Raw genomic sequence first — 16,341 nt, forward strand, 5'->3', positions numbered from 1 at the left:
TCAGGTGATAACGTTTCTTGGTGGGAGCGGCCAACGAGCTGGCGGGCGGCGTGCAGGTGCGACTTGCACCAGGGACAACACGCGACTGCTGGGGGAGGCGGCGGAGGCTCTGTTATGAAGACTCGCAACTTTCCTAGAGCGTCCCCGCCACCTCTCCACACAGCTTCACCAAGATATGACGGATGTGAAGGGCAGCACACAACCACCGGACTCCTCAACAACCTCCAACACGTAATGCTACCTGACTTAAGACAACCAAAGACCTGGGCGTTAAATTACATAAGCCAGGTCTGTTCCCAGAGTCCACCAGATACCATACAGCACACGTGACACTTGGGCCGTCAGGGGTTTATGTATCCGGTAATATAGTAATTAGGAGGGTAGATGATGACCCTACTGTCCGGCCGACCTCTAGTGAAGATTCCCCACCACCAGCCTAAGCCTACACCCCAACAAGTCACATAACTTCATCGTCTATAGATACAACATGAACTTCTGAATTCCGTCGACTTTTAGCGATTTAATCTCCTGTAGAGTGACTGTATACTCGTCCTTGGGGGAGTGTAACAGTCTCCTCCAACACTGAGCTGGTGGAGAGACAAGTAAAGCACCACCACTCACCCTCATTACGCCAACACCTCTCTCCACCACCACTCACCCTCATTACGCCAACACCTCTCTCCACCACCACTCACCCTCATTACGCCAACATCTCTCTCCACCACCACCATCCTACCTGTACTATCTCTCAGTAACACCACCATGATAAATATAAGACTGCTATTAAATAAAAACTGATAATTATGTGTCCCAGACCATCTCTGTTATACGATCGTTTACTCATCAAACTGTCATCTCTAACAACCAAACCATTTTCATTAAACAAGTGTTGTAAAGAGTCAACTACACACACACACACACACACACAAACACGACGTAACACCAAATAACAGACTTGATAACACCAGTAACGCTATAACATGGACATTTTCAACCAAACAATTTCCTTTTGTTTCCTTAATAAAATCTTGTACACACTCACCACTGGGGAAACACACGATTCATCCCAGGTAATGTTAGGTTAGGTTAGGTTAGGTTAAGTGTGGATATCCCACAGCTATATAACCTTGGTGTGACTGTACACAAATAATAATGAAACCACCACCACCTCCTCCTCCTCCTCCCACCCACCAGGCAGGACATACCGCTCAGCTGACTCTCCTCCACACACCTGCTGAAATACTCTCCCCACTACACCCATCCTCCCACCTACCTGTTTACACTCCACCCACATATCCATTCTAAGGACCTCATAAACTTACATCTATCCATCCAAAATCCTTCACTAAATGGATGTGTCACGTTCCTCATCCACCCGGTACACACACACACACACACACAAAGAGAAGCGCCATCTCAGAGACAGAGTACGAGTGACGTCACCAATAAACAAAGCCACCTATCATCACCAGGAAGTACTACACAGGTGAACGACGTCTGAGGTACCTCCACACAACCTCCCTCTGTTATGGCCCTCCAAAATATCAAACTCACTTAAGGTCACGTGTGTGTTTAGGTCACATATGTGTTTAGGTCACACGCGTGTTTCGGTCATGTTTGTGTTTAGGTCACCTGTTCGCTAAAGGCATACAAATGTAAAGGTTACTAAGGTGTTTAATTTAGGTCACATGCTGCAGGTAAGGTTAATGTCACCTGTGTGTTAAGGTCAAGGCTCTGTGTGTGTGTGTGTGTGTGTGTGTGTGTGTGTGTGTGTGTTGAAAGTCACCAGTATTTCTCCTAACTGCACAGAACGTACTTCAAAACACCTGTGCATAAAAGGTTTGATTTCTTGCTACTGTACTCACCCTTTTAACATTATTTATTCAGGTAGATAAGACTGTGACTCAAGATTACACACACACACACACACACACACACACACACACACACACTACCAAACAAGGAGAACCATTACTGATACACATAAACGTAATGATGATACAAAGTAACAACAATAAACAATTTAAAGTCAACAAATTCAATGACCCATAAATAAAGGTGAAGAAGGTCATAGCTAATTAAAGGAGTGAGAGTCTGTAGGTATTGAATCAGCTCTGTTGTTCTGGGAGCTTCCTACAGTACCACAGGTCGTAGAACAACACAAAGACTGCTTAGGGGAATATTAATTAAAAAACTTCACTGAAAAACAAGATCGTGGGTGGGTGGGGTGGGGTGGGGTGGGGTGGGTGGAGGGTGACGTATCTTTGACGGCGCCTCTTACAACTGCTGTATATAAGCCCTATAAGGCATCATTGTTACACTAAAATAAGTGGTGGTGGTGTGTGCATATCTGGGAGAGACAAGCCAGCCCTCACAAGTCACAACCCAGCTTAGAGTAAGTGGCTTTATCTTTCTCCTCAACACACACATGGTGAGGTCATCTTACGTAAAATTACTGAAGACAAGTTCCATATATAGGCACAACACGTACTGGACGAGTCTTACCTAAAATAACATTAAACTGAGCAAAAAAAAAATCCTAAACCAAATACTAAACCGTAATTAAACCTGACCAAACATAAAGCCAAACTCTTTAACCTAACCTTCCCCTAACCTAACCTCACCTAAACGTGTATTGGGAGAGACACCAAAGGAGACCAAGGAGGGTAAGAAATAAACCGTCAAGTCATGCCAACAGATCAGAGTGGGTTTGACTGTAAAAGGACAAGTCTCCTGGTGGGGTAGTGGTGTCAGGGAGAGACAGCAGGGGTAGGGGTGATAGTGGTGTGTAAAGAGGACAAGTCTCCTGGTGGGGTAGTGGTGTCAGGGAGAGGCAACAGAGGTAGGGGTGATGGTGGTGTCAGGGAGAGGCAACAGGGGTAGGGGTGGGGCGGTGGTGGTATCAGGGAGAGGCAGGGGCACAGGGGTGGGGTGGTAGTGGTGTCAGGGAGAGGTAACAGTCGCGGTGGGGTGGGTGTCAAGGCCGGAGAAAGGCAGAGCATGACACTGATCAAGGCTGGATACAGGGAGGGGAGGACAGCACTAGCACCACTAATACCTTTCACCCCAATCATAACGCCTTCCCTCCCTACCCCCCCTCACCTTCCCTCCCTACCCCCCTCTCCTAACCTTTCCTCCCTGTCATCCTTATAGTCATCCAGCCTTTCCCATCATGACAGAACAACTAGAGCCAAGAATGGACAGGTGGAGACCAGGTGAGTCGTGTGGTGGCATAATATACAGTAGCCAGATGACAGGACAGTTGTGTTCCACCCGCTGAAGAAATAAGGTCACAGTGATGCCATACAAGAGGTACTAAACACAGGGTGGTACCAAAAACACCCCCAAACAATAGTAAATACAGGGTGATAAAAAAACCCCCACAATATCCAACCTTAACTTATCACATTGCTTTGTTTACCATTCAGTGTTAATATGGCATAATACTTCAGGTAGAAATGATGCTGCAAGATTTATAGAGAGAGGCTAAACGTTTTCTCCACTTAAAACAGTTACCCCAAACTAGGAAAATATTATTATGGGGAAAAAATATATATAGAAAGGGGGAAATAAATAAATATATATCTGTTACATCAGAACGTATGAAGTAAAAGTTAATACTGGGTGTTACGTGTATAAAGTGGTGGTTGTTGTTGTATTAAGATGTTTTCCTGATAGTGTATAATGAAGGGGAGGTGGGTGGTGGGGAGGAGGTGGTAGAAGATGAGGAGGAGTGGGAAAAGACGAAAGGGGAGAAGGATGAGGAGGAAGGAGGGGGGAGAAGAAATAGGAAGATAACGAAGGGGAGAATAAGAAAGAAGAGGAAGGTGAGAAGAAGAAGAAGAAGAAGAAGAAGAAGGTCGCTGTCTTGAAATACCCAGAGACGAACAGTTAACGAAAAAAAAAATATATCAACTCTTGGTAAATTCAGTCGACATTACTTAATAATAAACCCCTACGTACAGCTTATAACTTTTACTTAAGGTTGGGATTTACCAGGTAGACGAACACTGCCCATCTGAGGGGTCATGACATATTCTTTGTACAGAGAGCTTCACAATAGGTTAAATGTACACGAGTCTTACACGTGTATTATATTTTTACATCCAGGAAGTCAATTTCGTTGTAGTTAAATAATTCGTATCAAATAGATATCCGGTATCGATTTCCTAATATATTTCACTACGTATTTTCCCCTATAACACTACTAGTACTATATTATTTATATATTACCATAACAGCGGATTACATCACTCTATCTATATATTAATTGTTTGCCTTCATCGTCTTGTCTTCCATTGTCTTCTTTTAATATAGTTTGTGTCTTTACCTATATTTGGACAACACAACACAACGAAACACAACGCAACACAACTGTTATTCATCACTGGTAACATTATCGAATCACACATCATGGACTGTATATGTATTGGTTCATTCATTATCTTTTAAAACGATTTGTTCTAACTATACACACACACACACACACACACACACACACGAAGGATGAATGGAGGGATGAATGGAGGGAGGGGTGAATGGAGGGAGGGGATGAATGGAGGGGGTGAATGGAGGGAGGGGTGAATGGAGGGAGGGGTGAATGGAGGGAGGGTGAATGGAGGGGGGGTGAATGGAGAGGAGGGGGGTGAATGGAGGGGGTGAATGGAGGGAGGAGGGGTGAATGGAGGAGGGAGGGAGGTAAAGGGACACACCCACCCACCACACCAGGTAAACAATGCCCAGTAGTTTTCCGCCTCTTACCCCATCTCAGATATTTCCTTTTCCGTAATACCAACGTTACTGATGGTGCCTCTCAGGAAGAAAGGAAAGAGAGAGAGAGAGAGAGAGAGAGAGAGAGAGAGAGAGAGAGACATTATAACACAATATTGAGGTTCTGGGAGGCGAAAGGTGTTAGTGGGCGGTGGGTGGGTGTGGGCGGTGGGTGGGTGTGGGTGAGTGGGCGGGCCTGAGTGGTGGGTGGGTGAGGCAGAGGTTCCACTATTCCACTCACCATCACCAACGCTATGATAAAAATAAGTGAACCTTGAATTTAAAAGTAAAATAAAATAATTGGTGCGTATAGTGATAGGGGAGTACACGGCCCGGTGCAACAGCAAGCGGCCATTCACGCAAGTAGAGCGTAAAATATATTGTCACGCAACAAGAAATCCCACCACGAAAACGCCAATCAATCAGAACAATATATTCAGTCAAGTCCACCCACCGTGACACACACACACACACACACACCAACCTAACAACCATCTCTACCATCACCCACCATCACTACCACCAACACCAACACCAACATGCCATATATATTATACACATTAAACCAGATAATTTCGTAGATAAACAAGGATGTCCCTCTTTGTACACTGACCGCAAATGGTTAACTCCCTAAAGTGAGTTCAACGCAAATATTAAATTATAAAACGACCTACTTGTGATGTGACGCTGTAAAGGTCATTAACATATATTTACCTGAGTATTTAGTCATTAACATACATTTACCTGAGAGTATTTAGGATAAGCCACCTGGTATATACACACAGACAAGCTAACACTATATGCCATTTTATACCATTAGCTGGGCATAAACGCACGGACAAGCTAACACTATATGCCATTTTATACCATTAGCTGGGCATAAACGCACGGACAAGCTAACACTATATGCCATTTTATACCATTAGCTGGGCATAAACGCACGGACAAGCTAACACTATATGCCATTTTATACCATTAGCTGGGCATAAACGCACGGACAAGCTAACACTATATGCCATTTTATACCATTAGCTGGGCATAAACGCACGGACAAACTAACACTATATGCCATTTTATACCATTAGCTGGGCATAAACGCACGGACAAGCTAACACTATATGCCATTTTGTACCATAAGCTGGGCATAAACGCACGGACAAGCTAACACTATATGCCATTTTATACCATTAGCTGGGCATAAACGCACGGACAAGCTAACACTATATGCCATTTTATACCATTAGCTGGGCATAAACGCACGGACAAACTAACACAGTATGCTAGTTTATGTACCCCTGGCTGGTCAAACAAAACAGTGCGTGATGCAGTGTAGAAGACTTGTGCATGTCACCCAGGAATTACTGTGAGAGTTTTAACCACATGTTTTTCTCCTGACTGGGTTGGGTAGGTTAGGTTCGGTTGTCTCTGGCCACTACATCACTCTCTGGGGAAAAATAGTGAATAGCGACTAAAAATTTTATTAACTGAGCACTCCATCATTAAAGTAAAAAAAAAAGATTACTTATCCTGTTTTTAAAATTTGAAATACTAGTTGAAATGCTTTGATATATTCCTCTAACCTAACCTAACCTAACCTAACTTGCGTATATCACAAGTATAATCAACTAGTAACTCCCCCACCCCCACCCACCACAGATACTAGGAATATTCAACAATTGCTGTACAAAAAACCCCCCCCAAAAACACCAAATATCTTTACAAGTGACTAGGGAAACTTACCAGGATATTTAGTGTTTGACGGTCTGAAAAATACCCAACAATGACAAGGGTTTCCTACTGAGGTCATGGTCTGCCGCCCTATCATGGTGGATGTTGTAATGTCTCTCGCCAGTGCTCGTCACGGCGTCCACATCATGTTATCTTTAATCCTTGGCAACTGTTATCGTCGTCAAGGCTTCAGTCACACACCATGTTCTTTGTGACGACGACTGGTTTATTGTAAAATTTGTGTTTAAATAGTTGTGTAATAATGTATGGTTTAACCCCTTGAGTACAATGACTTAAGTCCTTGAGTACGATGATTTAAGCCCTTGAGTACAATGACTTAAGCCCTTGAGTACAATGACGCTGAATTATTTTGGCCGGATATTTGATGCATCGGTACGTTTGAATAAATAAATCTAGGCAATTTAACCTAACCTCACCTAACCCAACCTAACCTAAACTAAACTAGCCAGACCTGACCTTTGGTAATGCTTATCACTGCTCCACGCACGTGAGATAAGGTGAGATGTAGATGTAATACACAGTGATCTGGTCATTAGTTGAAACGAGAGATCAAAGGAGACATAAAAGCTTCTAATAACATAATGCATCTCAAAACACATTAGTGATTTTGTACTCCGAAAAAATCATTACAAAAAACATGTTTATACTTGAATCTGATAAAAAAAAACTTAAATGCTGAGGTGTAATTAATATTTGCTTCTTTTACCACAAGAAATTCTAATATTTCTATAAATTCTGGCACACACACAGGTAACAGTCCCAGATCTTTTACTTATGAAATACACTAATTATTATTTCCAAAAACATTTCCTTCCAGGTAACATTCTTAGGAACACCTGGAGTAGAGACAGGTAACATGTGTCTACAGAAATGATTTACTATACAAAGGGGGTAAATTTATAATGTGTAATTAAATTGAGAAATACAGCCCGACACACGTACATGAGTTAGTAAAGGATCTTACCGCAGGAAGTGTGTGAGGAACTGATCCCACCAGAGGGAACGTGTGAGGCGGAGGGAAGTGGCGTGGCCGTGTTCTTGGTTACCATTAACATACACTCCTTTCTCTACCCGGTGGTCAGGTGCCTCTGGTAAAGACACCCGCTGGTTGACCCGAGACCTAACGTGAGCCGTCTGGGCCCTGGTGGTCACTGGTGCCTCTTGGTCAACCGGGTCTTCTTCTTCAGCAGCAGACAGGGCGAGGACCGAGGCCACACCCCTGCACTCTGCCACACCCTGACCACATCTTCCCTCGGACCTCTTAGGACTGTCGCTGACGCTGTTTGTACACGATTCACAGATGCTGGCACTACAAACACACACTCTTGATGTCCGTTTCACTTCACTATCATCATTTTCCCAAAGGTTCGATTTTACATTACAGGTTATTTTATCATCCTCAGGAACTTTCATATTTTCACTAGTACTAACAAGAGCGTCAGCAGTGTATAGTGGTGAGGTAGAGGGGTTGTGGTTATGGGCAAGAGGTGGCCTCAAGGTTGTAGGCATGACGGGGCTGCCAGTGTTGGTGACGGCCGGCATGAGGGCGCGCGACACGCTGCTCGTTGTGGACGGGCTGGGTGTTAAGCCGGGACAGCGCCGATTGTTACAGCTATAGGAAACAGTATCCGCCTCTCTGAGCCATGGGCCTCCACGGTGACAAGGGCTGGTGGGCTGAGGTGTGCTAGTTAACCCTCGAGGCCGTCGCTGTTGACACTTATCAATACCGATGTGATGATCCAAGATAACAGTGCCAGGGTCACCGGAGGGCACGTCTGTGACATCCTTCAGTTGCCAGACGTCAGCAGCAGCAGTCTGAGCATGGTGGGAGGTCCATACTTCATGTACGTTACTTGGGCTAACGTTCACCTGAGTCAGGTCACAGGGGGTGATGCGAGAGCCATAGTGAAGAGCTGAGGGACGAGCAACACACTGGACTGGGGAGTTCACTACAGCCATGGACTTTAGGGACGGCTGGCTTGAGCCCTGGACGGTGTGGGCGGCAGGGGGGGATAACATCCAGTTGTTGTCTTCTATGTGATCAGCCCTACTGCAGCGGCCGCCCATCCCAGCCACTACGGGAGGGAGGACACGGCCGCCGCCTCCCACACTATACCAGCCGTCTTAACCTGCAGATGTCCGGGCGTGGCGGCCATCACCACCGTCCACCACCTGTCACAACAGCCTTGTTGTCTCTCGTCTATGTTGTTAACGCTCACTCCGTCCTCACACCTCCACCAGCGCCAGCTCACTGTGTTACACTCAGGCTTATTGTCTGTCTGAAGGTCACATACTTGGTAGTGACAACAATAATAATATTGTACGTCAACTTATCATTATCAACCTTTCATTATCGGTAAAGATGATACATCTGTTATCTTTAAGAAGACAATGGATAAAACTTAAATACCATCTAGCCATCACACCGGCACGAATGACACTATACAGTACACGTGTTAACAGTGTTTATTCACTATTCATTTACACTAACAACTGCTAAACCTTTACCCCAAAAGGAGAATGTAAACAACGCTGACACTCTACGGTTATATCTTACCACTAATGACGATACTAATGTCAACTATACAGCTACATACATTGGTGATTCCATATATGGCGCTACAAGGTACACGCAACTTGCCTTTTAAAGTCCTAAAAAATACTGCTGATTATCTTGTGGGGAACATTGAATGATTCCCATTTTAAAGTAACTGAGGAAACTAGCTGTAAATCTTATGAATGCCACAATATCTTTTAAATCAAGACATTTCCAGTCAACTTCAACTCTCATAACGTGAATACAAATGTCAGTTCTTCAGTAAGTCAGAACTAGGAAACATAAATATAACTTCCTCAGGATGTTGTTCGTTCTTCTTCTCCAAAATATGTGAGCCGAGTAATGTTATAGAATGACGTTATGAGTCAGTGGTAGCAGCATGGTATCCCCGCGGTGGTGGTATGACTGCAGCCTTCACTTGTGGGTTGAGAGGGACGTAATGCCACTCCTGCTGCTGGAACAACTACTCAAGGTTATAACTGTAAACAATTACTCGAAACCTTGTCGTTCTATTTTTAGACGTAAAATTATCCTTGATCACCCATTTTTGATCCCCGAGTAGAAAATACAATCTATATATTAGTGAATATCGTAAATAACATATTAACAACTACTAAACCAACAGGAAAATATCGAGAAGGTCCAAATATTTGTTGATAAATATTAACAAAGATCCAAGAACAATATTTCTTGTCACTGATGTAAACATAACACCCGCCCCCCCCCCCTCTCTCTCTCTCACCATCTTTAAAAAAAAACACGACAAAGAAAATATTGCTCACCATAATGATAAAAACTGTTTAAAAAAAGTTAAATTATTTTATAGTGTTAAGCCGCCAGTGATGCCAGCCAGCGTGTTGAGTGTACAGTCAAGTGGATTTGCAGACCTCGCCGTTTACGTCACTCACCGCCAACCATTATATTATATTCGTGGAATTTGTAGACTCTGATGTTGGTTTATTTGATATCTTAACTCAAACGATGGTGAAGAAGCAAGCATATAATATAACCATGATCAAGGGAAAATGTGAAGGCTTAGTTTACATTCAGTTTACAGCGCTTAGTTTACATTCAGTTTACAAGGCTTAATTTATAATCAGTTTACAAGGCTTAAATTACTAAGTTGGGGACATGATGATACTAGAGTGATAATTAGAGATCTACAAGTGAGGCAGAAAGAGTTGTCACAGTGGTACTAGCGGTGTATAGGTCCACGAGTCTAGCCCACCACCCCCCCCTCTCTCTCCATCCTACTTGTTAATCACTGGTTCTCTCTCTTAACTCAATTATTCTCACTACAACGAACTCCTGTATATTAGATTTTTTTTTAATGTGTGTTGCCTGCCGATGGTTGAGGAGACAGCTACTCTTGCTATCACCGCCCCTCATTAGATCCCTACCCACATACCACATCCAATAAGCCTTTCCAGAGGGTTTTTTTGTGTGTTTTAAGGTCAACATATTTATGGCGAAATGTGAAGACGAAAATGTATAGGGATTTATTAAAAGCATCGCGCAAACTCGACACTGTGATTGGTATGACGTAGGGGTGTGTCCTTCAGGCAGTGGTCGTGGGACAATGATGAAACGCGGGTATTAGTTTCATTCTCTCAGTATAACCTAACCTACCCTAACCTAACCTAACTTGACTGTAGCACATAACACGAACTATAATTAGAGATTGTTGCTAGTAAACAAACGTCTGGTAAGTCTTGTAACATTTTCTTAAGATTGTGTAGCGTGTGTGGGAGGGTTAGCGGACGTAGCCATATTGACAATCAATATGGGTGTCATAATGGGGTGGTTGTCGTGTCCTTGGTCCCTCCCTACACCACTACACTACCAGGAATAACCCCCCCTCCCCCCACACAAACACACTACCCCCTCCAACCACCACAACACGACCACCTTTCTCCTCGTCCCCACACACTAGACTAAAATTTATCCACAAAGACACATCCATGATCCAACTGTCTTAATTTTAACACAATAGAAATCTGGTAATTTTTAGTTGTGGGGAAAAACATATGTGCCACTTTGGTAATACATCACAGGGTTAAGAACATGATCAAACATCGCCTCTTACCAGCTTTCACACTCTCAACACAGGACACAAATAATCAGGAGAATAAGTAACTCCTCTACTACACAGGGTTAGAGATGGGTGTACTTTGATCAATAAAAAACACACCTTTAATTACTGTACAGGTAAACTACACACTAACTCTGAACACGAATTAAGCTGCCAGACACGAGTTTGTTTATATTGAACTGTAAGAATTTCAATTAGCACAAAAACAAACAAAATAGTGAGCTTTCCAAAAGTCACTAGAAATATATAGAGGTAATTCAGTATCAGAACTGGCCTGAGAGAGATATTCTTTCGTGTGTTCAATACGTGAGGTACAGTTGGCTAATTTACATACAAAAACAACTCGTCTTTACTGTACACTGCGCATGTTTCACCTGTACTGTACTGACTCACACTGATCTATCCACAACTCAGCTATAAACACAGACCAAGATAAACTGCTCGTACAAAGACAACAAAAGCAAGACCTACAACTTAGACGAGGGTAGACAAGAGTGTGGCGCCTCTCAGTATTGACCGCCACCTGTGTGTGTGTCACCCAACTATAAACATCGATAAACTTTCTGTCAAATCAATGATATTTTTGTATTTATTTTTTATTATTTAACGGAGTACGTACACACAGTTCAGCAGTACAGGCGCCACTCAGGATGTCATGGTGATGGGGGTAGCCAAGGTAACACCATACACTGAGGCAGTAAGTTGTATGGAGTGCTGGTCACGGCATCTGCATAGTCCATGACGTTAATAAATCTTTTATAGAGGCCACCAAGACCTACACCAACTATTGACATGTGACTCACTCCGCCTCCCTCACCACATTACCATCACATAAAAAGATTCCCAGAGTAAATAGAATTAGAATTTGTATTGGTGAAAATCCCCCGACATGAGTCAAACAATTCACCAGATATTCTATTTCCCGGGAACTCGATGCAGAACGGGGAAAAAATGTGTAAGACATCGATCAAGGTGAAAGTGACAAGCCACGTTACACGACGAGCAAGTCTTTGATTGTGTTCCATTCCTGTGGTGGCTATCTACCCATATACAATCGACAATGTCCAACAACCTGGCGAAGCGGTATAAGGAATATATCCCGATTCCTCCCTGTTCTAAATTACGTCACGTTCCACCAACTGGAATTATAGAACAATCCAGCAAAATGTTGAAGATTATACAACACCAAGTCTATATAAATACATCCACCAGCCTCAATTAATTCCCCCATCAACATACACACACAACATGTAAGTTCCCACATCATCTTAATCCTAAATACATTCTAAAGTTAACTGTTGGCCGGGTGACGAAAAATGTTACCACAAGTGACCCAAAGACACCAGAGGGCATCAAAGAGCATCAGTGAAGGATCACTTTCCTACGTGGTGACGAAGGACAGCCTGACCACATCTATATATCCATGAAGAATCACCTTTTCTATTATATATATAAGGTATATATATATATATTGACTATACACCAGCTTCGACGCGTGTGTGATCAGTGTCCCGGTGTGAGTCTACGTGGTGAGCGGAAGACCATTGTGTGCCGGGCAGGTGAGGCGCTGAGGTAACAATAAGCGGGGTGGCACAAGCATGAGCCAGCACTAACACCCGTCGCTGCTCACTCGGAAACACAATATCACTTAACGAAACAGCCACAGCTAACAATCCACGCGGGGAGAGGGGGAAGTCGGTAAAAATTTGGCCACCTCAAGGCGACTCACAACACGGTCACCAGTCACCCATCCCGAGTAACCAATCACCCGGATAACTTACCCAGTCACCCAGCTAAGTCAAGTCATTCATTCAGACAACCAATCAGACCCCCAACCAACCAACCAACCAACCAGCCATCAAGACAATGGCCACAAGAATCAACAGGTGCAACATAAACAAGAGATAAACAACAAGTAGACAAACACTCGGTACCATCACACCGAGAAAGGGAGAGGGAAGGGGTATGGGTGGGAGAGGGAGAGAGGAGATAGATAGGGAAAGAGGGAGATCAGGAGGAGGGAAGGAGGGGGGCGAGGGAATCTTGTTGCCAGAAAGCAGCTCCGTGTTGGGGAATTTTAACATTGAATTTTTAATGGGTCCTTCAGATGAGTCCTGAAACCCACATACTGCAATTGCAAGTCCCTCTCTCCCTCCCTCCCTCCCTCCCTTCCTTCCTGCCTCCCTCCCTCCCTTCCTTCCTGCCTGCCACTAGTACACTAACAATTACTACTTCTAACATTGTTCTACAGTAACACCTATGTATACACTAAGATGGCTGCTACACTACGCTGACCATCTTACACTGTACCATTACGATATATTACTAATTCATACATAGTGGAGTTTTTAATATGGTGTTACACTGTTGAGGATAATATGACAGTGTAGTAGCATTTAAATACATAACATTTGTTTAACTGTAGATTACGGATTATGTACTATACTGTAATACACTGACACAACTGTATTCAAATTAACAATTTTTCAATGGAGTACATCCCAGGATTTTCTCGCTGAGTACACTACATAATAGACACTTCTACTATAGTACACTGTATAACACTCTTACACTGTAGAATATTGACTCGCGTAATGTAGGATAATTAATGATAACTACTACACCACGACCACACACTGATATGAGACACACTGTAGTAGACGTGTCAGTTACAGTACACTGTAGCTCGCCTGACAGTATTACCATCACTGTACCACCACTAACATATTTTACACTGCACTACACTGACTGACACGTCGTTAACATTGCACTACACTGACTGACACGTCGTTAACATTGCACTACACTGACTAACACGTCGTTAACACTGTATTACACTGACACCGTTACACAATAATAAACTCACAACAGATGTCAGTATAAAAGTTACATGATGGTTTGTCAGTTTAGGTCGTAATCACAGGGATGGTGAGTGTCACTACTGTCCTGGGCTGTCACACGTCACTCATGAAACCTTAAGGACGTCACGTGTTACGACTGTCGTGAGATGTAAGTGTCATAAGCTGCAGCATTGTCAAGCCTGTCACCAGTGTGTCACAAATTCCCCATATTACATGACTCAAGGGTGTCACGTGTTATGAATGTTACGGGAGTCATGTATGTAACATGCCTCACAGGCGCCATGACTGTCAGGAGCTTAGCGAGCGTCACGAGCGTCACACGTCACCACGACCATCACCAGGAGGGTAACGAGCAGCGAGACTGTCACCATTGTCATGAAGATTTTTAAGTGCCAAGTGAGTGAAAAGGCAAAGCGACTCTCACAGGTGTCACAAGCGTCCAGTGTCACCTATATCATAAACATTTCCTGTCACATGTCTTGAGTTTTACAATAGTTACGCGCATCTTAAGTGTTACGAGCGTCACAACTGTCAGGTGGTGTTACAGGTGCCACGGGGCGTCACTTGTGTCATGGGGTCACAGGTGAAGAGTGAGTGAGGGGGGCGGTGTGTGAGGGGAGACAAGACCCACCACCACCTCCGGCACCACCAGTTCCACCGTCCTGACTGAGGCGCCGCCACCACCCACTGCTGGTGGCGACGCACCACACACCTGCCAGGGGAGAGGGGTGACGTCCCTCCCCCCACCTCCACCTTAACAACCTACTCCCCATCAGGGTCGTCCTTGGCTCACACCTGAGGGGGGAGGAGGCGGTGGTGTCTCTAGCCACACGACTAACTGTTCACACGGTCCTACAGAGACGACATGCAGGAAGTGTCGCCGCCACACATCACCAACCCTAAGATAAACAAGACTGGGTCGTGACAAAGTTTGTGTGGTGGTGACGGGGTGTTGTGGTGGTGGTGTGGGACAGCAACAGGTCACAGTGAAACAGTAAACCATGGGACCTTCACTACCACACATCGATCTCCATACTTGTGTCCAGCACCACCACTGTCACAGTACCCGTTACCCCCCACACACCAGCTGGACAGGTCACCACAATTCTCCCACCTCCAGTTTTTAGGAAAAGTCAATACTTGTATCTATCAGTCCCACGTAGACTTACCAATACTAAATTATTCGCGCACACTGAGGCGGTGGGCAGCGGCGGAGTACTGGGTGAATGGGACTGTGCTTAGTTTACGTACGTCACCACCATCGACCACCATTCATGGAACAGAGACGCACCAACACGCCTCCGACACGAACCAACAAACTAAATAAACAATAGGAAACATATGACTTTGTTTTGTTCTAATGTAAAATATTCCAACGAATTTCTCAACGGCAGTATAACGCATAGGAACAAAGAAAACCTTTAATTCCTTGATGTAACCTCAATTAGTTTCACACGGAGAGAACGCAGGTAGAGAACACAGGTAGACGACCTCACACCTGGACACATTAGCATGTTGATAAGGAAAGATGGCGCTGTAACCTATCACTATCATCTAACATTCACGACTGTGTAAATAATTCACTCCAACACACCCGCACTCACCCACTCACGCCCACACCTGCTTACTCTATGACTGGTCAAATGGGGCTCAGTCCTCCTGGCGCCAACTTTACCTAATGAATCTTAACTAATTTACCCACTAGGACTGGAACCTAATCTGGTACCTAATCTGTCCTGACATCCACCCATACACTCACACAGGCCTATTTTCACATACAACAGCAGTAATCACCCATGCACACCCATACCTACACCCATACAACCGCCCACGTCCCTTGGTATACTAAAACAGGAAGGTAAGTTTCAGGACATAACTCCATCAGTTGACTCTAGCATGTCGAGGTCGCCGTCACCACACACTTACCAGGAAGACAGAGAGGTGGGCGGGGAGCACACACGCCCTTGGAATTCAAACAGATTGAAGGTATATATTTAAAACTAATTCTTCACGGTGTCACAATTTTAAATAAGTAGCTTTGGTGTTTTCCTTCAGGCTCTGTATACCTGCAAGGCTATCAGTTGCACATCAAGATGACGAACTCATTTATAGAGCTCCGATAACCTTTTGGGGGATGACTGCTCAAGGAAACTGTGTGGGGGGAGTGGGGGAAATGGGGTAGGAGGGGAATGGGGGTAGTGAGGGGAGTGGGGGAGGGGGAATGGGGGGAGTGGGGGGAATGGGGGTAGTGAGGGGAGTGGGGTTAGTGAGGGGAGTGGGGGTAGTGAGGGGAGTGGGGAGTACAGTACTTA

At 44.3% G+C, this 16,341-nt stretch overlaps 1 protein-coding gene across 9 annotated transcripts in view; it reads right to left on the minus strand.

The window, feature by feature from the left end:
* The window catches only part of LOC121861091 (NAD kinase-like), a 127,376-nt gene that overhangs the window by 22,717 nt on the left and 88,318 nt on the right, over positions 1-16,341 (minus strand). For 2 of the 9 annotated variants that reach the window (XM_042358643.1, XM_042358644.1), the window contains exon 1: positions 7,484-8,874. The exons of 6 other annotated variants lie outside the window; for them this stretch is intronic. In XM_042358643.1, the coding sequence (XP_042214577.1) occupies positions 7,484-8,586 (1,103 nt within the window). In that variant the 5' untranslated portion in view covers positions 8,587-8,874. Of the gene's footprint in view, positions 1-7,483; positions 8,880-16,341 lie in introns of those variants that run through there. One more of the 9 variants, XM_042358645.1, reaches the window with a different exon arrangement.

This window comes from Homarus americanus, unplaced genomic scaffold, assembly GCF_018991925.1.
Source record: "Homarus americanus isolate GMGI-L3 unplaced genomic scaffold, GMGI_Hamer_2.0 scaffold52806, whole genome shotgun sequence".
NCBI classification, from domain to species: domain Eukaryota; kingdom Metazoa; phylum Arthropoda; class Malacostraca; order Decapoda; family Nephropidae; genus Homarus; species Homarus americanus.